The sequence below is a fragment of the Sycon ciliatum genome, chromosome 4 (assembly GCF_964019385.1).
Source record: "Sycon ciliatum chromosome 4, ocSycCili1.1, whole genome shotgun sequence".
Taxonomy (NCBI): Eukaryota; Metazoa; Porifera; class Calcarea; order Leucosolenida; family Sycettidae; genus Sycon; species Sycon ciliatum.
The window spans coordinates 1986479-2014104 of NC_088646.1; the positions used below are offsets into that span (position 1 = coordinate 1986479).

At 47.5% G+C, this 27626-nt stretch overlaps 1 protein-coding gene across 3 annotated transcripts; it reads left to right on the top strand.

Annotated features, from left to right (window-relative positions):
* On the top strand, nucleotides 1-27572 carry LOC135813853 (multiple PDZ domain protein-like). Of its 3 annotated transcripts, none has more exons than XM_065326874.1 (36): nucleotides 1-89; nucleotides 305-406; nucleotides 1652-1855; nucleotides 2330-2501; nucleotides 2780-2951; nucleotides 4235-4375; nucleotides 5354-5524; nucleotides 7818-7917; nucleotides 8669-8754; nucleotides 9187-9295; nucleotides 9718-9756; nucleotides 9973-10022; nucleotides 10373-10442; nucleotides 11136-11230; nucleotides 11960-12259; nucleotides 12544-12771; nucleotides 13138-13198; nucleotides 13679-13835; nucleotides 14220-14261; nucleotides 14752-14798; nucleotides 15981-16312; nucleotides 16744-16945; nucleotides 18936-19019; nucleotides 19620-19720; nucleotides 20177-20268; nucleotides 20919-21024; nucleotides 21262-21360; nucleotides 21539-21613; nucleotides 22192-22318; nucleotides 22507-22579; nucleotides 22841-22880; nucleotides 23550-23666; nucleotides 23914-24085; nucleotides 24445-24617; nucleotides 26134-26318; nucleotides 26785-27572. In XM_065326874.1, exons 2-36 carry the CDS (start codon nucleotides 382-384, stop codon nucleotides 27050-27052), a joined length of 4515 nt encoding a protein of 1504 aa, XP_065182946.1. In that variant the 5' UTR covers nucleotides 1-89; nucleotides 305-381; the 3' UTR covers nucleotides 27053-27572. The 3 variants fall into 3 exon arrangements, with proteins under 3 accessions (XP_065182946.1, XP_065182947.1, XP_065182945.1); XM_065326875.1 differs by having other exon boundaries at nucleotides 3-406; nucleotides 11960-12081; nucleotides 12118-12259; XM_065326873.1 differs by having other exon boundaries at nucleotides 3-406.
* Nucleotides 27573-27626: the final 54 nt, after the last annotated feature.

Consider the following 27626-nt stretch of genomic DNA (forward strand, 5'->3'; position numbering starts at 1 on the left):
GCTCGTTTACATGTAGGAGGTAGGCAACTTCTTTGCAAATGCGAGCTTGGACTGCTGCTGAGTAGATCTACGAGTGTTATCTGCGCCAGGTTAGTTGGCGTCCGTGCTGGCGACATCTTCTCTCCAAAACATTCCACTGTCGCTGCAGTCAACAGCTTGTCCGTAAACACCGTTTTCGCCGCTTTTCTTCCCTACAAAACCACCTGAGGAGAACCTGTTGGAACTCATTTCTTCAATCTGCTGTTTGTGGGCCGCTTCAGACTTTTAACCGCTGTCTTGTCGTCCCCTGTGCACTCCGCTGTAGGGTGTAGTTGCTAGTGAAGCTGAAAGGTTTCGTGCAGTTTTTGGTCGGGTTCTTGCAAAGCCGGTGCAAAGTCCAGAATGCCTCAACTCGACATAGGGCAAGGTGAGTTGAATTGAGGCGCGTGAAATCTTGGGAACTGGAAAGTAGGCGTCCTCGCTGCGGACTCGCTGTTTCAGTGTTTGTAGCTTCTCCGACAGCAGACCAAGGTCGAGAAGACAACAGCACTGCCGGACTACAGAAAATGCAATACTTTGCTGTTTGCCTTTACAGTGTAGTGGGTGTAACGCGTTGTACAATAACATAATTATTATTATGTTGAGCCGAATGAGAAAATCCAGCATTGGCAGTTATTAGACATGGTATGGTGCGTCTACAATGGCCTATAGCCTAGGCCTAGCAGCTAAGCCTAAGGCCAGGACCTGAAGTTGCAGTGAACGTTTGGATTTCCTTTGCCTTTGGTATGAGTGACCTCCGGCTCCGCGTTCCTGTTTATCTTCCGTGTCTGCACAATCATACTGTACTATGTGACATAGCCACTCACTCAGTCTCAGGACTGACAGTGACACTCAGTCAGTACAGTCATGTAGATCTACAGTCACTGTCTGTCTGTACTGCGTTTGAACTTTGTACAGCACTGTCTATGACAGGGAGTAGTGCACAGTGACTGTGCTATGGCAGGGAGCGGACCAGCTGTGTACCACGTCCATGGTGTACGATCATGTGGACGGATTTAAATATTTGGCAGCCGTTGCCAGGACAGTTGAACATCGATTATCCGCACATCGACTATCCGACCATTCGATTATCCGTAACAGTTTTTTTGGGCGCACGTGCCGTAGAGTACGCACTGTGCATGTAGTGAGCCATTCAAAAAATACGAAAATTTTGAAAAGTAGCACTCTATTCTATTTACAATGTACATGTACATGTATTTACAGTGTGTTTTCTTATCCGGAACATTTGCCTTATCTGAACACCGCCTGACAGTTGTCTGCCCAGAGGTGGTCGGATAATCGATGTTCAACTGTAGATGGATGCTTGCAAATGAAATTCTTGAAAATCACAGGCGTTGCCCGTGAACGTGGTGCGTACGTGTGTGTGTGTGTACGTGTGTGTCCGCGCTTGCGGTTGGCCAATCTCAAGTCCACACACACCCAGCCACGGGCAGTGTGACTGCATAGTGCATAGCACTCTTCGGCACACAATGGTGTTGTCACATATCCTAATCCTGTAGAATACTCTCTAAGACTGCTGGAGCCATGCTGCTGATTCTGGAGACTGTCCGTCTCAGTGCAATGCACGATTTAAGGCTAGCATCTCCTTATGATTTCCCACTCTGATCTACAGATGAGGCAAACGAGCATTTGGCTCTGCTGCGCAAGCTGCACAGCCGCATGGTGGCGGCTAATGATACCAATGGAGAAGCTGAGATCATGGAGCTCATTGACGTGTTCAAGTCGGCCACCCTGAAGGAGCTTACCGTCCCGTCCAAGATACAGGAACGAAACGAGTCCCCCGCGCCGGAGATACAACAGCTCTTTGATGTTGTGGGTGAGTTGGGTGGGGTATCATGTAGTATGCTCACCGCATCTCGGCAAATGTCTCCGATTTTGTCACTTTACTTTGATGCGGTCTTGTTTTGCTGATGGCCAATCATGGAGTGTGTAAGTGTTGCCGGGGAAGTCTGTTCGTTCATGACCTTGGGCAATTGCCAAAAACTGCTTGTTACATTGGTCTATTGCCGAAATTTTGGAAAATATTGGCAGTGTATGCATGCAACGTAATACTATGTTCAGTGAAACCTGTCTAAGATGACTGCTCAAGGGACCTTACAAATGTTGTCCCCGTGTACAGGTGGTCTCCTTATCCAGGGTCAGTTGACTGGAAATCTCATCCCTTGGTCCTGGTTGTAGTGGTCTAATTGGACAGGTGGTCGCCTTACCAGACTGGTCGCATTGACAGGTTTAAACTGAGGTTTTCCTGTATGCTGTTGTTGATGTAACCTGTGTTTGGTGTATCATCTAGAGCCCGAGTATCCGGACGATTTTGACACGACGGTGGCGTCGGAAGCGGACGGCAGTGAGGTGTATCGTGTTCGTCTGGACAAGGGACCCGAACATCCCCTGGGCTTTGGCCTGGCAGCAACGCAAGGTGGTGTGCTAGTGAAGGATGTCTTCCCCGGTACTAGTGATGCGCTGTAAGTTATGTTAGTTATGCTGTGTTGTGCAGTTGATCATGTGACCTAAATACGGTCATTTGATCACGTGACCTTTAGAGATATGATCATGTGACATCAGCATTGGCATGTGACTGAAATTATGGTCGTGTGACTTGAGGACTACCTGTATTGTTGTGTGGGGTGTGAGTTGATAGTGGTGATGTTGGCATACTGTGTATGTGACTGCTATGTGTGAATGTGTGCATGATTGTGTGTGTGTATGAATGTGTGTGGGTGTGTATGGTGGATTTTTACAGAGAGGGCAACCTTGTGGCTGGCGATCGCGTGGTGGCAGTGGGTACGACTGTCGTCGGCAAGGGTCCTGACGCGCACAAGGACGCGGTGGCAGCGCTGCAGGGATCCACTGGAGTCATTGATCTGTGGATGGCGAGACGACCGCCATCTGTTGCCGACTCTCCGCTCTCTGAGGTACTGCTAGTGCTAGCACTAATAGCAATGCATAATGTGTGTTGTTCTACTGGTCGTCCAGTGAACATGAGTGCATGGCAAAAACTTTTTTATTTTCATAATATTATCACTTTTATCAGCTGCACCATATTTCAGTGGTTAGACTGTCGCTGGCCTATAGCAAACGTCCCTGCTTTGAGTCCCGGTGGTCAATTGTTTCTTCAGACTTTAATATGAATATTATCAAATTTTCTAGGTGTTATCTGATGATCGTAGTAATACGTGAAACTCAAGAGTTGCGACACAGCTTCCAATCTCTCTTGTGTAGGTGTTATCTAGAAAATTTGTCGTAAATAGTTATTTGACAGAAGCTGTAACGACACTGCACAGTGAACACTCGACCGGGTGGGACTACTTCAGTCTTACATGTACAGTCAACTTCGCTAATAACGACTGCGGATATAACGACAATTCGCGAATAACGACAGAATTTCCATGCCCAGAGCAAAGTCCCATCCAACTGTAATACATACAATGGGACTTCGGGTATAACGACACTTCGCGAATAAGGACACTTTTCTGATGCCCCGCCGAGTGTCGTTATACGCGAAGTTGACTGTATACAATCATGACTAGATTGTACTCCTTATTGGAAGCAAAACAAACTAATTCATACTCTGTGCGTGGTATGTATGTGCGTGGTGGAGGTGTGGACATTGCCTGGTGATCGCTTGAATTTTGGGCCGGCAAAGCCAATTCAGGTACATATACATGACGTGAAGACGTATAAATTCCGTTCTCATCCCGGCTTAGCCAAAGTAACACTTTGCAGCTTCCAGAGAAATTGTTGTTACCACTTCCTGTGTCGTTATATCATTAGTTGGTGGGTTGGGTTGTTAAATGCTGCCAGCCACTTGTCAACACAGTGCAATTATTGTTTGGCGCTCATTTTCACGTCGTCACCGGTTATTTTTGTGGATGCATTCAGCCCCTGTTAGCTGCTACTTGTTGTGTATGGAGTACAGCTGTGCGCGTTGGGTATGGAGTGCTACAGTGCGTGTTGGGTGTGGAGTGCTGCAGTGCGTGTATGGTTCATGTATGGTTCATGTATAGGAATCTGATCAAGCTTAACAGTGGGACCACCGGGCTCGGCAGGACTGGTGCTAGCTGCTAGCTAGCTAGCACTGGCTGAGTGAGACAATGACCAGTTCTGCGCCGTATTTGTCTTGTGTGTGTGTGTGTGTGTGTGTGTGTGTGTGTGTGTGTGTATGTGTGTGTGTGTGTGTGTGTGTGTGTGACTGTAGGGTGGCTATTGGCGGCACCTCGAGTCAGTTAGTCTGTCTCGCGCCAATGCAAGTGACGACTTGGGCTTCACCATCCGGCCCGGCCCTGATCCCAACGATGTTATTGTAGCGAGTATTGCTCCTGGTGGACTGGCGTATCAGGTAAGGAAGTGACTGCATTATCTCTTGTTGTACTATTGTGTGTGACAGTTTGTGGAGCCCAGGGGGCTAGGATGTTGGAGGATGTTGGAGGATTTTGTAGGGCCCGGTCAGCTGTTGAAGACCTGGTTTTGTTCACAGTGTGTGCGTGTGTGTGTGTGTGTGCGTGTGTGTGTGTGTGCGCACGCGTGCGTGTGTGTGTGCGCCTGATAGGTGTATCTAGTATGTAGACTATGAACAGGCACAGGAATGCATGTAGAGGAGACGGCTCGATACCGGGACGTTTTGACAGCCAAATTTGTATAGACCCAAACCGATCATCAGCGTTGATTTTTCACTCGAAATATGTTTGTGGAAGTAAACTGGCATGTTGAAGTTTGCTCTGGGGCCAGAGTCAATCGAACTGAGCCACTCCTTTGTGTTGACCCATTGCCTCCAAGTTGCCCAATTTTTCGCTTCAAAAAAGTTCAAATCAGAGGTGGCTTCAAACCGGACACGTTTTAGAGTGCCCGTCAAATTCACTCTGGGTCTGAAATTAGGTAATTGCTATCGCTCCACGACAGCCAGTACAGAGTAACAATAAGCCTTGTGTGTGCTTCCGTTAGTTTTGATTGGTATGCGGTGCTTTATTGGCGAGAGGCGAGCCGCTGTTTACCTGCGACAAGAAGTTGATTTTTCGAAAGTCGTAAAACTCAAGTCGCAGTGCGAAGCAACACGTCAAAAACTCACCTGCTTGATATGGCGCTTCTGGTCATCGCAGAGCCATGAAATTTTGGCTCGGAGTATAACACATCGTAGTCTCACTGTGACATTATGTTTTCTAATCAAAATACCAAGAGAGAAAGTGAATATTGAGTCCGTTCCGGTTTGCAACCGGTGTCCTATTTGAAACCGTCCCCTCTACAGTACATTGCATATATATACCATGATATACATGTAGTGGCAATATGAATCTGTGACTGTGTTCTTCATGCCGTCCAGGATGGTCGTATTCAGGTTGATGATCGTATTCTTGAGATCAATAAGAAGACCGTAACCAAGATGTCGTTTCATCAAGTGCAGCAGCTGTTGAATGATTCTGGAACGGATGTCAACGTGAAGATTGCTCGTCTTGTCACTGGCCAGGATCCTATGGCTGAGCTGATGAGAAAGGTAACGTGTGTGTGTATGTGTGTGTGTGTGGTGTGTGTGTATATATATATATGTGTGTGTGTGTGCATGTGCGCGTGTGTGCATGTGCGTGTTTGTGCATGTACACGCATGCATACTGTAAATCATATGAGCCGAGCCAAGCAAAAAGGTGGCTTAGGCCGAGTAAAAAAAATTACTAGATGATCGTCCTTTTTTTTGGAAAAATCGGGGAGGGCGGGAGGATTTTATTTTTATTTTTTTACTTTTTACCCTCTCATGCACACAGTGTACACAACAACATCAAGGTTTTTTTTCTCTTTTTTTCTTTTTTTTTCTTTTTTTCTTTTTCTTTCTTCAGCAGATCGATACTGACGTTGTGATATACTAGTAGTATGTGGTCCATATAGTAAAACTCACGATTTAAAAAATAAAATATTTCTTGGGGCGCTGACAAAAACTGGGGCGGACGGGGACGATCATCTAGCTTTTTTTTTTACTTGGCCTTAGGCATAATTTTTGGAAATTTCTTTTTCCATGCCAAAGTGATGTCTACCTATCCAACTTCCATCAGGAAAATTTTGGTGCCCATCTGAAATGTATATGTGCCATAAATACGTATACATTGCGCACATGTCACAGCATACCTGGTATCAATGACACTAAGGATTTGAAGACTGGCCCAAACTCCCAAAATCATGGGACACCAAGTGAAGACAAAGCTTAGCAGGTGTGGAAGCAATACAAGAAGAACAAGCATTTGTGTTCTAATTAGAAGATCCAAAGAAAGAATAAATAATTGATCTATGTATCTCATGTCATTTCTTCTCGCAACACGGATTTTCATATCCTTCAATGATGTTGTGAGTCTGTGACTATATTTTCGCTGGGCTGGGATACGTCGCATCTAAGTCTTACCAAGACAGTCCGTTACTCTCTCCGATCACCTATGCCAACATGAATTAATCCTTTCATGTAGCTCGTAGTGTTGTGCCAGAGATCCAGCTCCATCCGTCCCTTGCACGTACGTGTAGGTCCAGCAGACAGCACATCGCTAAAAAGCGGCACTGATTCCTTGTCCGTCCTAGTCCATGTCATTCTCCTTCCCTGGTGCAGGTAGTAGTAGAAGGCACCACGATAATGCTTACAGGTAGAGTCAATTCGTCGCTTCGTCGTGTGGCACCATTGGCCTTGAAATGAGGAAATTTTGGAATACAGTACGCCACGTCATGAACATTTGAAGGTGCCGAAACAAAGTGAAACATCGCAGCAAGAGCCAACTCACTAGGCAGCTTGTCAGAATGATAGTCGGACGGCTTGTACACGTCTTCCCATAGCTATACTAGCCGCTCTAGTCGTGGCCACGATGAGAAACACGGCCACTATGAATGAGCGAATCTTCCTCGTCAAGTGGGGTTGGGCGCACACGGAGACAGAGTGTCATCCTGCTCACCTCCACATTCTCCAGAACGCTCCATTACGATCTCTGGCAGGGGCAAGAAATCCCCACAACGATGAAAGAGGGAACACTGAAGAAGTGTTGCTCAAAAATAAAAGGCCTCTTTCTTCTTCTCCACTTGCAAACTATTTTTACTTGAAAGGTTCAAAGAGTGCTCGAAAGTGAATATTTTCGCGACTGCGCTCGAGTAGAATTTTGCCGACTGTGACGTTTTGGTGATTTTCTCGATTTGTTGGCAAAACGCTAAGCCACTTTTTAGCTTGGCGCGGCTCAACGACCCGCAAAGTTGACGATTTTCTGATTTTCGAAGGTTTTAACGGTTTGAAAAGTTAACGATTTTCTCAGACAGATGCAATAATACTAGGAATGCTCGTCAAGGACATTCATTGTAGTCCATCACAGTATACCTCGATGTCAGGAGAATAAAGAAAATGAAATTTATCCAGCGTAAGAGCGTATCATATTCAAATTAACGATCTCCTGCGGCTTCGTCAAAAATCATCTGAGAGACTTCGGAATTGTTTGAGCCGACTGCTGAGCGTCTCTGCTATCATCTAGATCTTTTGATTGTTGAATTCCATTGAGAATTGACTGAGTTACGATCCGTTGAACACGCGCTGCATGCCATAATGTGAAATGATCGATTTCAATCGTGCGAGGCCCAAATCATACGACTTTTGGTAACGAATTTTAAAATAACGATAAATCTTTGCTCGTTAACTCGTTAGATTTACTTGTTCGTTACATATTCATGATTTACAGTAAGTAGTGTGTATGTTATTGTTGAATACATGTGCACTGACTGTGTGTGAGATCTCCTCAACTATGGCCGTATTGGTGTTTTGTCTTCTTTCTCAGGAGGCCGATGGCGAGGTGACATCTGAGATCATCACGGTAGAACTGGAGAAGGGTACCACTGGTCTGGGACTGACCATTGCCGCTTATGTAGGCACTGGAGGTAAATACTAAACGCACTGTTACAAGCCTATTGCCATATCATAGGTTGGGGAAGAATCGATGCAGCCAATGGGATTGTCGCCTTTTGTCGTTCTTTTGACCACTTTGGTGGTAGGTCTAATGTACTCAGCTCCCACCGCTTTAGGTGCTACATCTGTGCCTTGATCCTTGACGGGTGGTGGCGTTCCTACGGATGCGGAAAGGTCGGTCTCTAGCCGAGTGTCCCGCAAACCGTGAAATTAAAAAAATTATTGCGATATCGTGAATACCGTTCTCCTGGTATTGTTGAATTGCTATGCACGAGGTCCATTCGGATTCCCTATCAAATCTGTTGTCGTTGTTATGTGTATAGGTCTGACAGACTTGTATAGAACTCAGGTTTGAACTTGTTCTCTCTATCTGTTGCTATTCACTACCAATGGATATGGACTACTTAGTAATTGATTTCTTTGATGGATGTAATAGTATGTGTGTGTGTTTCTGTGTGTATATGTGTGTGTATGTGTGTGTGTGTGTGTATGTGTGTGCGTGTGTGTGTGTGCGTGTGTGTGTGTGTGTGTGTGTGTGTGCGTGTGTGCGTGTGTGTGTGTGTGTGTGTGCGTGCGTGTGTGTGTGTGTGCGTGTGTGTGTGCGTGTGTGTGTGTGTGTGTGCGTGTGTGTGTGTGTGTGTGTGTGTGTGTGTGTGTGTGTGTGTGTGTGTGTGTGTATGTGTATGTGTGCATGTTGGCACATTGTGTGTGTTGTTGGTACAGACGTACAGGGTATATTTGTGAAGCATGTCATTCCGGGATCGTCAGCAGCGGATTGTGACGTTCACCCGCTCGATCAGATTGTTGAGGTGTGTTGCTGTGCACACCAACTTCTGTATTCCAACATACCCTATGCTTTCTTACAGATATTCACACCCTAATAGTTAGCTTGTCGCCCTCACCTGGTTCGATACAGTATGTTTGCTAAGCGGCCGGCAGTATTGTACTGGTTGAAGTTTTACAGCAACGTGAACTCCAACGAAGTACAAATGAAAAAGGTTCTGCAGAAGTCCTAAGAAATGTGTTACAAGTTGCTACATGTAGATGGGTATTGTGCAAGGTGTGAGCAGCCTGAGCATGGGGCATGTGCAAGGTGTGAGCAGCCTGAGCATGGGGCATGTGCAAGGTGTGAGCAGCCTGAGCATGGGGCATGTGCCTGTCTAAGGCTGGATTTACTAATTCGTAGTTGGGTAAATTGTCTGTTTTGATTCCTACATTGTTTTGTATTTGTGTACGGTTAGGTGGATGGCCAGTCCTTGGTGGATAAGTCGAATGGTCAGTCCCTGAAGCTGTTGAAGGCAACGCAGAGGAAAACCCTGTTGAAGCTGAAGAGACGGCTCCGCATCCCAGGTGGGACATTACCGCTGGTGCTGGTTGTGGTGGTGGTGCTGCTGCTGCTGTTGGTGGTGGTGGTGGTGGTGGTGGTGGTGGTGCTGTTGCTGCTTTTGGTGGTGGTGGTGGTGCTGCTGCTACTGCTGTGGGTAACTTCAGCGGTGGTCTGAAGCATACCACCAGACCACCAGACCTGCAGCATACCACCAGACCACCAGACCTGCAGCATACCACCATACCACCAGACCTGCTACTAGCATGAGCATGTCTCACAACTCCATTGCATCTCCAATCGTTTTTTGAATTTATTTCCCACATCCATTTTCTTGTGCTTGCATGTGTATGTGCTTCGGGTCATGTGTATGCCTGTGAACTGCCATCGTTTGAAGTGTCAATTCTTTCATCTGACAGTTGTGTGCTTGTGTGTTTGTTTCCTGCAGCTGGTTTGCATCCAGTACGTGAAAGCCCCAGTGACGAAGGTAAGGACTCGGACGGTGTCTTCATCAACATTCTTCCTCTCTTTGCGTGCTCCTCTTTCTCTGATCGCCTTGACGTTATCTGCAAACGTTTCTTGTACTATTGCTGCTGATGGATTTCGGTGTGAGTTGATGCCTGAGTTGGGCCTCTATGTGTAGATGAGTCATGCTGGCTTGCACTTGTTTGCACTGGTTGTCTGTCTGCTTCTTTGTCTTCAGAGCTTATTGCGAAATGGCAGCCTCGCATTTTGCCCTGGGAGAAGGTTCTGGTAAGAATACTTGCGTGGGAACATAAGCGAACACTGTGCTGGTTGCACTGCATCACATCGTCAATGCTGTAACGTCACTAACGTGTGTTCTCTCTGACGCTGTTTCTGTTCATAAAAGCAGGGTGGTAGTTGTCGTTTTTAAGGCTATGGCTGCCGTCTCTTCTTGGCTTGTTGTAAATATTTCTGCACTAGTACATTGAACGTCCGTGTCTCTTGTCATGACTGGCAGTACGGTTCCATTTTAGCTCGTCGTTTGCACTAGTGAGGCCTGACACCGTTAGCTGTCTCCTGCATTGGGTATCTAGTCTACAGCGGGTAGATACCTCGTACGTGTTTGTTCTTGTGTGCAGGTTGTGAGGCTGGAGAAGGACCCCGACACTGGCGGTCTTGGCATGGGTATTGAAGGCCGCGGCGAGGGAGGTACGTTTGTCTGTGTGTGTTATGTTATGACGTAATGCCGTACAACTTTAGCTCTACTGTGTATGCACGCACGCATATCTTTGAAGGTCTTCTCTGTCGTTTACAGATTGAATCTTATCAGTTTTTCTACTTCGTATATTCTAACCAATAAACTACTTGTCTCTTGTCTACCGAACCTAACATGGCGCAGTGAACTACTAGTAACCTGAGTACGGAATATTTGACAGCCTGTAGTTGTCCGTGAATTCTGTAGCCTTTTATCTTCAAACGATCGATCGTGTAGCAGAAGTGTCTTGTAGTTGTAGAATTTGTAGAATTGTCGTGATGGCGGAACCTGGAATTTCCCCAATCAGTGCTGAAATCGTATCCCTGCTCGCCTTGATGCAGCAGCAGATGAAAGCGGCTGAGGCACGCGAGACTCGCCTCACCACACTGGTCGAAAACGCAACGCGCGACAACCAAGCACCACCCAGCACTGTGTGTGTATGTGCGTGCGTGTGTGTGTGCGTGCGTGCGTGTGTGCGTGAGTGTGTGTGTGTGCGTGCGTGCGTGCGTGCGTGCGTGCGTGCGTGTGTGTGTGTGTGTGTGTGTGTGTGTGTGTGTGTGTGTGTGTGTTTGTGTGTGTGTGTGCACCTCCACCGTATTTATTGTGTGTGTTGCATGTACATGACACTCTTTGTGTGCGCTGCACAGAGAACAGTCAGCGCACACACGTAGTATGTATGATCAACCCCGAAGGTGCTGTAGCACGCAGCGGGCTCTTACAAGATGGCGACCGTCTGCTTGAGGTATGTCTAAGCTATGATGCTGCATGAAGACTAGCTATGTACAGGGTCGTGGCATTTGATTCGGCCGGTGCAGCCTGGGTATGTCAAATTCAGTTCACCCGCCCAATAAGTGGAAATTGTTGTATTTGTCAATAAGTCCGTCGTTCCCGTCAAGTACATGCGCCCTATTTGCCTGGAGCACCTGAAATCCCTGTGCTATGGCCCAGGTGTTGTGAATGTTGTTATCTCTTGTCTGCATGCATGGCTTAGTGCTCTGAAGTTGGTGCACGTCGTGTCAGAAAGGTTATCTGATGGTGTGTGTGTGCTTACATGTGCGCTGTGCGTGTGTGTGTGTGTGTGTGTGTGTGTGTGTGTGCTGTCTAAAGCAGCGTGCTGTCTATACTGGTTACCCCAGCAAGTGTAGGGTGTGCATAGGTAACTGTCTTGGCTGTTTTATGCCGATGTACTCCGTGTGGTGTAGACGAGGTGTGCATTGGTGGTCGATTCACATGGCTTCGCCAGTTGTGTGGATTAGACAGTTATCTGGCGCAAGTCTTGATCCGTCTCATTCAGATCTTGTTCGCTATCGTTGCTATAAGAGATAATCTGTGGGTGCACATCCAGTGCATTTGCAGATTTGCGTGCTTCTCTTGCGAGGGGCGTATGCATGATGGTACATGGTGTGTGTGTGTGTATGTGTGTGTGTGTGTTTGTGTGTGTACATGTCGGTGTTTCTGTACCTAACTTCAGACTGGTTGCAATGACCTGACCGCCTGCGATCATGATCAAGCCGTTGACTTTTTACGCCAGGCGCCGCCGAAATTCCGTCTTGTCATTGCACGGCCGGAGAAAGAAGCAACTGGCTCTGAGGTAGCCACAGTGGCTGCAGCAGCAGCAGTGGCAGCTGCAGCCACGCCAACACCCACCCCCGAAGCAGCAAGTTCGAACAAGAAGGTGCGCTCTCCAGTGCAGGCGTGGCACGAGCCGCGTGATGTCACCTTGACTAAGGACGAGACTGGAAGGCTGGGATTCAGTATTCTCGACTATATGGTACGAGGGGGAGGGGTGCATGTGTGCGTGTGTGTGTTTGTGTTTGTGAACATACGTGTCCGTTGACTTATCTATTCATGCTTGCATCTATCCCTCCTTTTTTTCAGGAGTGATCAGTTCTGCCTGGTATTATCATTGAAGTGCAATTGTTGTGGACAGTTCTCCATGTCGGTTCCAGTGAGACCTTGTGCAAGTGTTAGTTTTTCACTAGTTGAATGCCCCAGCACTGGCTAATGGCTATACATGTACCACCTGTTTCTCTGCCCATTCTCACCTTTCTGTAGCACCCGGACAATGAGGATGAGCTGATTGTGTTGATCCGAGCTGTTGTCCCTAAGTCTGTCGCCTATGGTGTGTTGAGAGAGAATCAGAAGTTGTTGCATGTCAACGGCAAGGACTTGAAGGGAATGTCACTGGACCAGGCGCTGCCCATTCTCAAAGACCAGCCGCAGGGTAAAGTGTACCTTCGCATTGCCGATCCGGTGGAAACGCAGTCTGAATCATCCAGCACGGTGAGTGTTTGTGTTTGTTTGGTTGTATTTGTGTTTGTTTGTATGTTTGTGTTTGTATTTGTGTGGGTTTGTGTGGGTGGGTGAGTGTTTGTGTGTAGTATAACAGTGTGCTCTACTTTGCTGCATGTCTGTCTGTCTGTCTGTCTGTCTGTCTGTCTGTCTGTCTGTCTGTCTGTCTGTCTGTCTGTCTGTCTGTCTGTCTGTCTGCCTGTCTGCCTGTCTGCCTGTCTGCCTGTCTGCCTGTCTGCCTGTCTGCCTGTCTGCCTGTCTGCCTGTCTGCCTGCCTGTCTGTCTGTCTGTCTGTCTGTCTGTCTGTCTGTCTGTCTGTCTGTCTGTCTGTGTGCTTGTGTGCGCTTGCTCTGTTAGGTGGAGACAACTGATTCACAGACCATCAGTGTACCGGTCGACTATGCTGATATGGAGCTAGGTAAGACTATTTCCTTCTGTGCGTGTGCGTGTGTGTAGGACAGTGTCGGAAAGGGCCGACTTCCCGTTTGAGTGCCCTTGCCAAAGGACGTTCCGACTACGTCACCATCTAGTGCGCCATCAAAAGTGCTGCTCCTCAGCCTCTTCCACCCCTCTCCCCTGACGGGGACCGTGTAACCTATCAAGGCAACGTGTATCAAGGTCAAGGTGTGTGTGTCTGTGTGTGTCTGTCTGTGTCTGTGTGTGCATGCGTGCGTGTGCATGTCAGCCGTGGCTATCTTTGTTTCCACGACCATGTGGTCACCTTTTCTTAGCTGCATTGACTAAAGACATTACACTACCCTCATTATAGCGTATTTGCCCTTGGTTTTCATATTATTTTCTCCAAAGATTGTTGCACTGGGGTCTTGTCTCGTCAAGGACTTCCTTTTAGGAACAATATTGCTTTGGTTTCTGTTCTTATTAACACCTGGTTCTGCAGGCCTGGATGTTGATGTGGAGCGTGGTAGGGACGGTGTGTTGGTGAAGGCCGTGCTGAGGAATGGTATGATTGCCAAGGATGGACGCTTGGCCGTTGGTGACCGCTTGGTGGCCGTCAACCATGTCAAGCTGGAGCACACCTCTCCCAGCCTTGCCAGGTAATGCTCTCTTCTTTGTCGGCTCGCGGCTGCTCTTGTGTAGTTATTGCACAAAATGTGGTGATGTGGTGTGTGCACACATCGTCTCCTTTTTTAGTGTATCTTTCCGGCTTTCCATGATACATTTTGGAAATGACTTGATCGAATATTCCATTGCCCTTCTGTGTGTGTGTGTGTGTGTGTGTGTGTGTGTGTGTGTGTGTGTGTGTGTGTGTGTGTGTGTGTGTGTGTGTGTGTGTGTGTGTGTGTGTGTGTGTGTGTGTGTGTGTGTGTGTGTGTGTGTGTGTGTGTGTGTGTGTGTGTGTGTGTGTGTGTGTGTGTGTGTGTGTGTGTGTGTGTGTGTGTACATGTACGTGTACGTGTGTATCCTTGTGTGACTTTCAGGGCTGCCCTTCGCAATGCAAGTCGCAGTGAGTCACACATGCTGTAAGTAGCAGTACAGCAGTGAGTCACACATGCTGTAAGTAGCAGTACAGCAGTGAGTCACACATGCTGTAAGTAGCAGTACAGCAGTGAGTCACACATGCTGTAAGTAGCAGTACAGCAGTACAGCAGTACAGCAGTACAGCAGGATTCACATGCTAGCTCGTGACAGTGTACAGTGCACTATAAGTACTAGACTGCATGTACACAGAACACTGGACACTTTGTTGCATACCAGACCAGTACATGTGCTGTACTAGCTTGTACATAGGCATCACTGTGCCTGGCAAGTTTCAACTCGCACCAACTACAACTACGTGTACCGAAAAACCTGTGTTTCCTGTGTGTCCTGTCTGTGATCCTAACAACACCGTCGTGCCCGTATACACGCTGAACACACCACATGGCTCAGCATTTCTCTACAGCCGAGTCTCTGTTCGTATCGCAATAATTATATGCTTGCCCATCGTATTTTTTCCTTGTGTGTGTGCAGCGTGACGTTTGTTCCAGGACCCCGTCATGGCATTGCAGTAGGGGATGGTAAGTTTGAACGAGAGTGCCACGGATACTCGTAAATAATGCAGACCTACCTACTCGTGTATCAGTTTGAACAATGCGACTCGTGTTCTAGAAGTTCTTTAGTCGTGCCGTGCATAATAGCGGATGCTACAAATTGGTAGTTGTGACTTCAATCACGTGACCCAAAGCCCGAAATCCTTTGTTGTGCGGCCGGATGTATGGTACATGGGTGGTGTGCATGGCACAAGTTTTCTCTTCAGGTTCTGCGCCTGGCTACATGATATTTTTTGTGTGCCAAGCACCTTCGATTTTGCATGATGGGCAAGCATAGATGAATAGCCTTCCAATGGTGTGTCACATGTCATGGTTCATCATTTTTCTGATATCACCCAGTATTTTTAGTTTTCAAAGTGTATTTCCAGCATCTCCGCTACCTTGCATGTCAAGCAGACCGTGTCACCATCGTGTTCAGCATCCTCGGATTAGTTTAGATGGGTTCATGGTAAGGTTCTCCTCCGTAGTGAAGAAAGTGCAACGTTTGGAGCAGACATTTTCTTCACAACTTACCGCCGATGTCGCAACATCTTAGTTCGTTCTTCTCCTTAGCCGGTTTAGCCGTTCACCCAGCGGGTGAAGTCGACTGTTGAAGTGCACTACTTGAAGGACTTGGCATAACCATGGTGACGGAGCCAGCAGACGTTTTGCTTGCGAATCCGATCAATCCATGACCGCTACTGTTTCTTATGCTGAGACGGTGGATGCGGTTGAGCAGGAGCTAACTATTTGAATACGTCGTCAAGGAGGATCACATCCCATCCAGCATCTACCATTGTCTCCCCATCACCCTCTAACAACACCGAGAATCCAAAATGTCGTGTTGTGTTTTTTGCATGATATTCATGAGCTCGGAGAATCCCACTTCTATGCCATCCCTCCTCGTACAATTGCATGCATGGTCTCTGACAATTGCGTACCAACGGTGTGGCCTCATAACTCCGGTATGGTACAATATATTCCCATGGAATTGTCTATGTATGCTCTGCAGTGGTGCCTCTAAGAGATCCAGTCGTGTAAGTTGTTGACCTTAATTCCTTCTTTTTAAATCCTGGGCTGAAGTAGCTATTACTAGCATTATCGTGATATTGTGTAGCTACTACTCAAGTAGCTATTTCAGTTTCCATTGGATCATGTTGGTGTGTGCAGTGTCATCATCCGGTGAGGGTGCCGCAGCCATTGCAGCCACAGGCGTCGCCGCCTCTGCTGCTAGCAAAGGTGGCCTGTCAGCAAGCAGCAGCAAGTCCAACACGAGCAGCCCGCGACTGCCGCGTCTGAGTGTGTACAGCGATCCAATCACGGTGGAAGTGCCGCGCATGCCGTCCGGAGGTCTCGGCATCAGCATCGTCGGTGGCAACACCGAGATTGAAGACGAGGACGGCACCATGACACGCGTCAAGGGCATATTCATCAAGCATGTACTGCCCGACAGTCCTGCCGGTGCCTCGTCCCAACTGAAGTCTGGGGACCGCCTGCTGAAGGTAGGCTATGGCCTTGTGTGTGTGTGTGTGTGTGTGTGTGTGTGTGTGTGTGCGCGCGCGTGTGTGTGTATGTGTGCGTGTGTGTGTGCGTGTGTGTGTGTGTGTGTGCGTGTGTGTTTTACATGTTTGTGACTGTCACGTCCGTTGGTTTGAGTGACTTATTCGATCTAGAAACATTAATACTGTGACATTGCACTGGCTGAGAGTGTGGTGTGACGTGGCCGCATGTACATGTACCTTGTGTGGACATTGAGAGTATGTACAGTGTCAAGAACAGGTCAAGAAGTATGTTTCAGCTACATGCCCGCTATGTGCAGTGACAAATGGTTTTACCGGTGTGGTTGTGTCCGCGTGTGCATGTGTTCATGTGCGTGTGTCCGTGTGTGTGTGTCCGTGTGTGCACGTGCATGCGTATGTGTACACTGTGTTAGGTTGGCGAGGTCAGTCTGGAGAATGCTTCGCACCAGGAGGCGGTGGAAGCTATTCGTGCGGCCAGCAATCCTGTCACTCTGGTGCTGCAAACCCTTCCGGCCACCGTGAGGGAGTCCCGCAAGGAACGTTTGAAACGAGAGGAACAGGAGCGGCTGGACGCTGCCAATCAGGATGCCAATTCTGAACAAACAGCGACATTGGGTTAGCTGCAATGCTGCATGCTTCTATCTACTTGCGTTCTATTCCCAACTGTATTGCTAACTTACTAATTCCTAAATGATTATCGTATACCAACATACATGTGGCTTCACTCCTCCACATTGCTTAGTTAATGCTGTTACACAATTGCACTAACATGCATCCGCCGCCATATCTCTGGATATCCACGCACGCAATTGCTCTGCACCGCTGGCAACAAGCTCTGCTTGCTTGCTGCTTGTTGGTGTGATATTGAGCCTAACTTACACCTACGCCACGGGTGTGCAGGTCCATTGCGGTCCATCACACAGTCCATCACACAGTCTATCACACAGTCCATCACACAGTCCATCACACAGTCCATCACACAGTCCATCACACAGTCCATCACACAGTCCATCACACAGTCCATCACACAGTCCATCACACAGTCCATCACACAGTCCATCACACAGTCCATCACAGTACATCAGTCCTGCTGATTTCATTGTCCCACCTGGTTTGAAAGTTCCAGGGGTGAAGCGAGTGTATCATTTTAAGCTATCGAGCGAGCATTCAAACTATCGAGCGAGCTACCGAGTACTCGATAGTAATTAATTTATTTTCAAGTCACACATGTACTGGCTGAAAGGATAAAAAAGGAAAAAGGAATTCATCCAGCACAAATTTCTCAACTCTTCTGAAGGCTTCATTAATTTTGTCTTCATTCACTTCTGACAATGTCAATACTTTGACAATGGCAATGGAATATCTTTGGTGTAAGCCGGATGTAGAAAGTATGGAGAAGGAATACACACTCAACAATCAAGGACATGACTTTCCTCAGGGAAGACCTTGGTTGGCAGAAAATGGGGGGGGGGGGAGGGTACAGAAGTATCAGTTGGCACACAGCAGACAAAAATAGTTCTGGTAACATGTACATGACTGTATGATGGTGTAACTAGCAAAGAAGTACGGAGTATACACTGGTAGCATGCATGGGAAACACAAGACAGTCATGTAAAGTGATTATAACTAGCTTTTAGGCTTATCAGCTAACAGGTGACCAGAGTCCTGTGCAGCACTCTGTCTGCCTGTACTAAGTCTTGCACATGTGACAGGATAGATGTAGAGTAATCTTGTAGTCAGTACTAGTAGCAGGCAGTTGTGCACTATGCATGCAAGGCAGGACTGTTACCAGCAATGTATCACATGCACAGAAAATCTATGGAGTGCTCCCTAGGCTATAGGCTATCGAGCCTCAGACAAACGAGCGAGTACCCGTCTGCCGGATGTACACGTTTCACCCCTGCTTGAAAGCCTGGGTTATACCCCTCCTCCTCGCCACCATACTAAGGGGAATCCCCATAGTGACTGAAGCCTGGATCAAAGTCAAAGTGACCTGAACAACAGATGATATCCTCATGTGCGTGGCAATAGTCTTGCCTTGGTATTGGGGAGCATCTGTTGTACGTGTAAACTGGCTGTTGATTGGCTACTGCCAGCTGTTGCATTGCCGATTCTCTCCCCCCCCCCCCCCCCCCCCCCCATCCCGGTCTCCTACCCCATTTGGGAATGTCCTGTGGTGGTATGATCATCCTGCCAACAACAAGCCTCTTGTGCGGGCAAAAATACCATCGTGATCAATAAATAGAAATGCAACTAAAAAACCCAAACAATTTAACATGTATAGCTCGAACTGTACACTTGTTTCTTGGAGGCGTTCCTCTGTCGTTTGTGGTGGCACTAATTGCATAACTGCTTGACCTCTGGCTAGTACTTCAAGGAGATTTGTATTTCTTTCTGACCCTGTGTCTGAATGAGTGTTGATGATTATGGCTTTGCAAAGTGGATCATGACAGGAATGCATGCTATGAATGTAACAGTTACAGCCCCTTCACTGACTGCAATTCCCTACCGTCCATGTTGGCCGGGTATGCATTGATAGTGTGTTTGCAAGTACCTTGAGCAAACGCTCACTTACTGCTGCTGTTGTTTTTGGCAATTGTTGTAGCTGCTGCTCAGGAGAAGTACAAGGAGACGTTTCCCGGCTATGAGTTCAAACTCGTCGAGCTCTTGAAGGGCGATCAAGGACTTGGTGAGTCTTGCGTGTGCGTGTGTTCGTGTGCAATACCACTCGTGTGAGCGTGTGTGCACGTGTGCAACACCGCTTGTGTGAGCAGGCATGTGTGGATGGGTATTCGAAATTCCGAGACATTGAGTGCTCTTGTAACGTCTTTCATCGTAATTGATTACGTTGCATTTCCTTCACGATTCCGATGGTACTCTTCTCCCATAATGTGATGAACAAGGATGTGTAGGAAGTAGTTCAGGTGTGTTCGTGTTAAGATGTATGTGTGTATGTACACTAGTTCTGCTAGTCCTTCGCCTTTGCACTGCACTGCTCTAATTGTGCTTACAGAGATTACTGTATTTCCACGGATACAAGTTGTATACTCAACGCTGTAATGGAATAACCCCTCTACAACCCCAAGGTTGAGGAAGGGGGGTGGGGGGTGGGGAACCCCAAGTTTGAAGAAGGAGGTGCAACTTAAAGTCAAGTTTGACTTCTTGCTCAAGTGAACACAATGAAAATATACGATAGACTTGAAAATGGGGGGTGTGATCTATAATTGGATTCAACTTGTAATCGCTGACATGTGTACTCTGCTGCTTCTACTGATGTTCACTGCTGCAGGGTTGGGATTAGCGTCTGAAGGAGGCAATATCGTTGTTGGTGACATCCGTGAGGGCAGCAATGCTGTAGGAAAGCTGGAGATCAATGATGTTCTTGTGGACGTACGTGTCTATACTCCTTGCCTTGTGACCAAGTAGATAATGTGTGACTTCGGACATTGCAGTGCCCATGTTACAAACGAGCGTGTCTCAAAGTACGCGGCGGCGGCGGCGAGCAGTAGCTCCAGCTGTAGCTAGGCACCTAGCTTGTTGTTATTGTTGTTGTTGTTGTTGTTGTTGTTGTCACAGTGAGTATCACACCTAGTAGACACAAGTGATGATCATGTGGTAATGCTGTATGGCTGCATAGAGTACCCTGGACATTATCAACTTCTACCCGTACTCATCCTCTAGCAGCCAATGTGCATGTCTCACTTTCGCTTTCTCTCTGTACATGCCAAGCCCTGTGTAGCCAAGGTTACCAGGGTTACTAAGGTTACCACCGTGTTAGGACGAGCTGGCTATGCTATCAAGCCGAGTTTCTGACACTGCTCTGGTTGCTGCTGCTGTGCTGTGTAGGTGAATGGAACGGAGACGCTGCATCTGTCGCATGCTCAGTTGTCTGAGTTCATGAGAAATGCTCCAGCCAAGATGGTTACCATCATTGCCAGGTAATACACACATACTTACACGGTATACACTGTACATGCACACACTGTACATGTACACTGTGTGCATGTATATAGCATACATGTATGCTGTGTGGATGCAACTAGTCTGGGCACGTGGTCTATGTGGCAGAGGCTCGAATGGACCTGTTTGTGTTTGTACATGTGTGCACGTGTGTGTGTGTGTGTGTTCATGTGTTCGTGTGTGTTCATGTGTTCGTGTGTGCACGTGTGTTCGTGTGTGCACGTGTGTTTGTGTGTGCAAGTATGTGTGTGTGTATGAATGTGTGTATGTGTATGTGTATGTGTGTGTGTATGTGTATGTGCGCGTGTGTGTGTGTGTGTGTGTGTGTGTGTGTGTGTGTGTGTGTGTGTGTGTGTGTGTGTGTGTGTGTTACCATGGAGACACATGAGCATGACATAAAGTACATACAGTCAGTGCTGCCCGAGTTTCTCATTGTGCAGTGCTGTAGATGATGCAATGGGTGCTGTTGAGGATGCAATAGGTGCTGTTGAGGATGAGGATCAACAACTCTAAACCTTCTCAGAGTGGAATGTATTGACTGATACTCTCGCCGTACAGACATGTATCTGTTTGCATCCGATGTCTGTGGATGTCTACGTCTGTCTTCTACTGTTCTGTGACACAACAGGAAGCCCAAGCCTGTCACACCATCTGCATCCCCGGCCATCAACCGTGCGCCTGTAGCCAAGCTGAAGCTGACCACAGACGAGCTGAGAGAAGTGACACTGGTCAAGGTAAGCTACATTGTGCCTGCTGCTGCTGCTTTCTTATCATGATCTGATATTGTCATGATCTCTCTGTTTCACACAATCTGATCAGTCAGTCTGATGCCTTTCTGCTGTGTGTGTGTGTTTATGTGTATGTGTGTGTGTGTGTGTGTGTGTGTGTGTGTGTGTGTGTGTGTGTGTGTGTGTGTGTGTGTGTGTGTGTGTGTGTGTGTGTGTGTGTATTCCCGTGTGCGCTGCTTACAGCCTGCTTCAGGTAGCCTGGGCATGGCGATCAGTAAGCACAGGACAGACGAGAAGATCTTGTTCATCAAATCCATCACCGCGGGCTCAGTGACATCACAGGTACGCATACAGTAGACATTGAAAATACGCTACACTACTAGCCACATGTACTCATTGCATGATTCTCAATCAGCCTCTACTCTCTTGGCTTCATGTGTACAACTGTGTGTCTGACTGGTTCTCAGTTTGTCAACCTCTGTATTCATCAAACTATCTGTTGTCGATCTTGTGTGTTTAGAATGCGCGTATTCGACGTGGTGATCATGTCCTGGAGATTAATGGCCAATCAACACTAGAGCTGACATACGCACAGGTTAGTTGAGGACACAGCACACTCTCTCTCTCTCTCTTTTTGAGCAGAACACCTAGATATTCGTAGATATCCGTAGGTAGTCTTGTCTTGTGTCAGATTGTGACTTTGGCTGGGGCTGTGACTGGGACTGGGGCTGTGACTGGGACTGGGGCTGTGACTGGGACTGGGGCTGTGACTGGGACTGGGGCTGTGACTGGGGCTGGGGCTGTGACTGGGGCTGGGACTGTGAAGGTGACTGTGACAATAGACAGCTGGCACATGCTGTTCCTGGGGTAGATGCAGTCCAGACTGCCATTGCTGGGACAGATAGTGATCATGTTTGCCACTGATGCTGGTGCTGATGTTGGTGTTGTTCTGAAAGCCTCTTGGTGATCAGTCAACAATTCATCTGCTGTATGGAGTATGCTCATGTTTGAGTCTAGCAAAGAATTCTTGTGTTGAGAGTAGCAGTGTAGCAGTGTAGCAGTGTAGCAGTCACTTGAATGTACTGCCACACTAGTGTAGTAGAGAGCAGTACATGGACTATTCATGATCTGCTCTGTGCTGTCTTACCACCACTGTGTGAACATTCTCAACAGGCCATCGGTTTGCTGAAGGAGGCAAAGGGTGAAGTGAAGCTTGTGCTGGGTACGTTGCCACCTGGCCTTCTTCTATCACCACCCACATCTCCAGCACCATCAAGCTCAAGTGGACCCAGTATGGAAGGTAGGGTTGTTTTTGCGAAAAAAAGAGTGCTTGTGAATGAATTGTCGTACAAGTCCATTATGTTGCATCTCCTGCTATGCAGAGTTTTGGAGAGTTGTCGTCGAATTGACAATCCTGCTGCTGTGTGTATGTGTGTCTGTGTGTGTCTATGTGTGTGCGTGTGCCTGTGCATGTTCCTATCCACGCAGAGCTACAAACGATTGAGTTGGTCAAGCCGACCGGCAGAGGCCTCGGTATCAGTATTGTGGAGCGAGCCAATCCGTACGTATCACAAGTGACTTGCCTTTTCACAATGTGTGATGTATGGGTACATGTGCATTCTAGCACTGAGGTACAGTGTTTTTGAATGCTTTGTTGTCATTGTGTTGTTGCTTTGTGTCGCTGGCAAGGATATGTTCTGCCTGGCATGCTGGCAACTGTCCTGGCCTTGCCATGTATCTTATTTGTGTGTGTGTGTGTGTGTGTGTGTGTGTGTGTGTCCGTGTGTGTATGTGTGTCCGCATGTGTATGTATACTGTGTAGGACGGTGGAGGGCAAACGGGCTATTTTCGTGGCTGATGTGGTAAGAAAACGTTATGTCACACGTGCCATCAGAAAATAACTTTTTTTGAACTTCACACATGTAGGGGACATCAGCACTATCAAATGTGCCTATGGCAATTCATAATGACATCGACATTTGACTGCTCCAAGCTCGTATTCTGGTTTACTTGCAAGGAGGACAACAGCTTCCCAATGTTGCAGTGGTCATGATGGTGGTGTGCATGTGCATGCCTATCCCATGAATATATGTACTCACCCTGTAGTCATAGTTGCTCTGTAGTCTGTAGTCACTCCGTACTCGCTCTGTAGTCTGCACTCACTCTGTAGTGTGTACACACTCTGTAGTCCGTACTCACTCTGTAGTCCGTACTCACTCTGTAGTCCGTACTCACTCTGTAGTCGGTACTCACTCTGTAGTCGGTACTCGCTCTGTAGTCTGTACACACTCTGTAGTCTGTACTCACTCTGTAGTCCGTACTCACTCTGTAGTCCGTACTCGCTCTGTAGTCGGTACTCGCTCTGTAGTCTGTACACACTCTGTAGTCTGTACTCACTCTGTAGTCGGTACTCTCTCTGTAGTCGGTACTCTCTCTGTAGTCGGTACTCTCTCTGTAGTCGGTACTCTCTCTGTAGTCTGTACTCACTCTGTAGTGTGTACTTGCTATGTACTCACTCTGCTCTCATTCAGGTGATGGACGGTGTGGCATACAAAGATGGCCGCTTGAAGGCGGGCAGTCGCATCATGTCAGTGAACGGTGTGGACATGTCTGAAGCTGTCCAGTCCCAAGCGGTAACAGCGATGAAGGTATGAAGGCTGGTCGTTTGGAGCATGTCGAAGCTACTTTAGCATCCTTGAATCTTTGAAAGGAATCATAAAAAACTAGGATTGCCAGCAAACGCAATAGTACACACGTTACTACTTCAAGTACTGTCATTGACAGCTACCTATATGGGTGTTGTGAGAAAGTAATAGTTGGAGTCCCCTGTGAAATCCTTCTCCAAACTCAAAGTGACACCTTCTGTGCCTTTGCTGTTGCCTATTCGCTGTGCAGTCTGCTCAGGGCACAGTGGTTCTTGTCGTACAGCCATCCAGCGGTAGTGCAGCAGTCAGTGCCGCAACATCACCCGTTAAACCAACACCTGCTGCTGCTGAATCTGCAGCCAAGAAACCACCACCAATGGGTGCACTCCGCAGTCTAACTCTGGACCAGACGCAGCGAGAAGGCAAGTGCCTGTCCATGTCTGTGTATGCGTGTGCGTGTGTGTTTGCTCACGCGTGCATGTATGTGTGTACTGAAAGGTAGCAATCATGACATGATTGCTTACCCATACACGCCCCCCCCCCCCCCCACACACACATTGTGTGTGTGTGTGTGGGGGGGGGGGGGCGTGTATGGGTATTTCTGGTGTGCACTGTGCACGTGTATTCTGGTATTATAGAATGTAGATGTCATTGTCTGTAACTGTAGATAGTTTGGTTAGTCACTTCCCTTGTCTTACTCCTGCGAGTGTGTGTGTGCGTGCGTGCGTACGTGCGCATGTGTGTGTACATGTGTGTGTCTTGCACACTATCTCGTTCACAGGTGTTGAGAGGGAAGAGGGGGACGAGCCCCGTCGTGTGGTGATCCAGCGCAAAGCCGGACAGAGTCTTGGCATGAGCATTGCCGGTGGTGTGGGCAGTGCTGCTGGTGACGTTCCTATCTTCATTGCCGGTGTACAGCCAGAGGGACCAGCAGCTGCCACCAAGAATATCCAGGTACAGTCAGACCTCGCTTAACCGCACACATCCGTTTTCCACAAAAAATATCCGCATAGGCTAAGGAACCGGATAATGGAACACACACACAGTATGTATGCATGTCATATGCTGTAAATCGGAAATCAACGCTTTTTCCGGATGGCGAGGGATCCGGATGAAAGAGGACCGGATAAGCGAGGTCAGACTGTACCGTACTCTGTGTTTGTTTTGTTTGTTTTTCAATGTACCCAAGCCTCTTGTACGGGCAAAATAAACAAAAGCTCAACAGGAAGAAAATGAGCTAAAATTGAGGGAGCTAACATGGCTGTGAAAACAGTCTAACCGCACTCTGTGTTAGGGAGAACAGGGCTGGGGAAGAGTGGGGAGTAGTGACTGTGCATTCCAACAAGGTCATCATGTGGGATGAGTGTACGTGTACACAATGTGGGCATGTGCGTTGTCTGGGTGCACCTCCACTCCACATTGATTCCTGTTGTCAAGTCTTGCAAGTGAGTCATTAAGGTGGCATGTGTGTACACTGCATAGTCGGTGTACTGTACATGACTTGCACTGTAGCGTAGTATAGTGCCAATGTGCGCATTGTACATGGTGCTAATGTGGGCATTGTACATGGTGCTAATGCAAGAGAGATGTGGCGGACACTCATTGACTAGTGAGAAACCTTTAGTTTTGCATCCGGTATGGTGTGCGTCTTATCAAATTCTTTCTTGCGACGGATCAGGCATTCTTACTTGCTTGCCTCACGTTAACAGTCCGGACAATACAGTAGGTCATCAGGGCCTGTGCCGTTCGTCTGCGGAGTGTGATGTGGGGGTTGTAAGCATGTATGCCAAGTCCTGTCTGGCCATAACCAAACACAGCTTCCAATAAGGAAATTGTGGACATCACACAACTGCAATGTGAAAGAAAAGGGGGTTTGTCAACTGACAACCGCTCTATTCAAGAGTTGCAGCACATGCGCAGATTGTGAATAGCAACTGAATAGAGCGGTTGTCAGTTGACAAATCCCCTTTTCTTTCATGAGCAGGTTACCGGAATTTTCAAGCTACTAGTATGCCATGTGTTGACGTCATGCACTGGTTGATGACGTCATGCACTGGTTGATGACGTCATGCACTGGTTGATTGTGTCATGCACTGGTTGATTGTGTCATGCACTGGTTGATTGTGTCATGCACTGGTTGATTGTGTCATGCACTGGTTGATTGTGTCATGCACTGGTTGATTGTGTCATGCACTGGTTGATTGTGTCATGCACTGGTTGATTGTGTCATGCACTGGTTGATTGTGTCATGCACTGGTTGATTGTGTCATGCACTGGTTGATTGTGTCATGCACTGGTTGATTGTGTCATGCACTGGTTGATTGTGTCATGCACTGGTTGATTGTGTCATGCACTGGTTGATTGTGTCATGCACTGGTTGATTGTGTCATGCACTGGTTGATTGTGTCATGCACTGGTTGATTGTGTCATGCACTGGTTGATTGTGTCATGCCATCGTGTGTGTGTGTAGGTCGGCGATCGTGTACTGGAGGTGAACAACGAGAAAGTGCTGGCCATGACGCGCGAGCAAGTGGTCAACTTGCTGCGTGCCTCTGCTGAGGAGGTTGTCATGCTAGTAGTGCGAGACACCAGCCTGACCACCATTGACCCAGGCAAGACATCCCAAAAGATTGCACAGCAGGACAGGCGAGAAAGGTTAGTGCCTTTAAAATAGCCTAAATAGGTGTCAGTATTCCTGCACACACACACACACACACACACACACACACACACACACACACACACACACACACACACACACACACACACACACACACACACACACACGTCGGCTGAGCGGGTCCTGGCTCTATCTTCATTGATGCTATTGCTGCTGACATCCAGAATACAACAATGTACTTGCGGACCGGATTTGATCTCCTGCAAACTTCATTAGCCGTCGAGTACAGTGGGAATCTCAAGTTTGTGTAAGACTACTTCAAAAAGAAGTATATTAGTTTGTAAGCATCTTTAATACTCAGTTGGTTGTGCATTGTATCTCACTATCTGTACACAATCACGTACAATCTGTACTACTTGACTATCTTGCCTTCGCTACTTTGTACTATTGCATTGTCTTATTCCTGGCTGTTTTCATCATTGTGTTTCTCGTTTTTCAAAGTGAGTTTCGCACGGTGACGCTGCTGAAATCCGATGCAGGCTACGGTTTCAGCATAGTGGGTGGTCGTGACGAGGGCGGCACCGATTTCCCAATCTACATCAAGGAAGTGGTCAGTGGTGGTGCAGCCGATACTAACGGACAGCTGCACCGCGGAGATCAACTGGTCGCCATCAATAGCCACAACCTAGAAGGCAAGAGCTGCAAGGAAACGTCGCTTCTCATCGTCGAGAGCATCAAGGAAGAGCTCACGCTGACAGTCCTGTCATGAGCAGTCTTTTTAGGTGTTTACAGCACCGAGCTCATTCACACGCAACAGGTAGCCGTTTGTTTTCTCAACTGTATTGTAGCTAGCAACACAGAGCAGCAATGCAGCTAGCATACACATACACATTAGTTTTTGATACGAATTGCCAGAGTAAACAAAGCACTAGTTAGTTAGTAAAAGCGTGGCATTGGTCGATGTGATTATCACCATGCAGCAGCAGGACAGCAACGAAACGAAACACGACATTGGATAATAGGCACTGTGATAGTACATGCATACTCACTACATTGGACGATAGCACCTTGCGTGCTAGTAATATGTTATGGCTGTGTAAGCGGATTATTTTTGTTGACGTTGTTAGTACATGTAGGATGAGGATCATTTCCAGTATGATAAAATTTAATGATGATGATGGTGATTCGTTGGCTCTTTTTCCCCCTATTTTGGTTTCTATGATGATGATGATGATGCTTAAAATCAGGTATGATACAGAGTCGCAGTGATTTTGCTGGTTAGAGTTTTATGAAGGTGGGTGTGAAGGCGGGTCCCTAGTGTGCTCGTGCGTGTATATGTATGA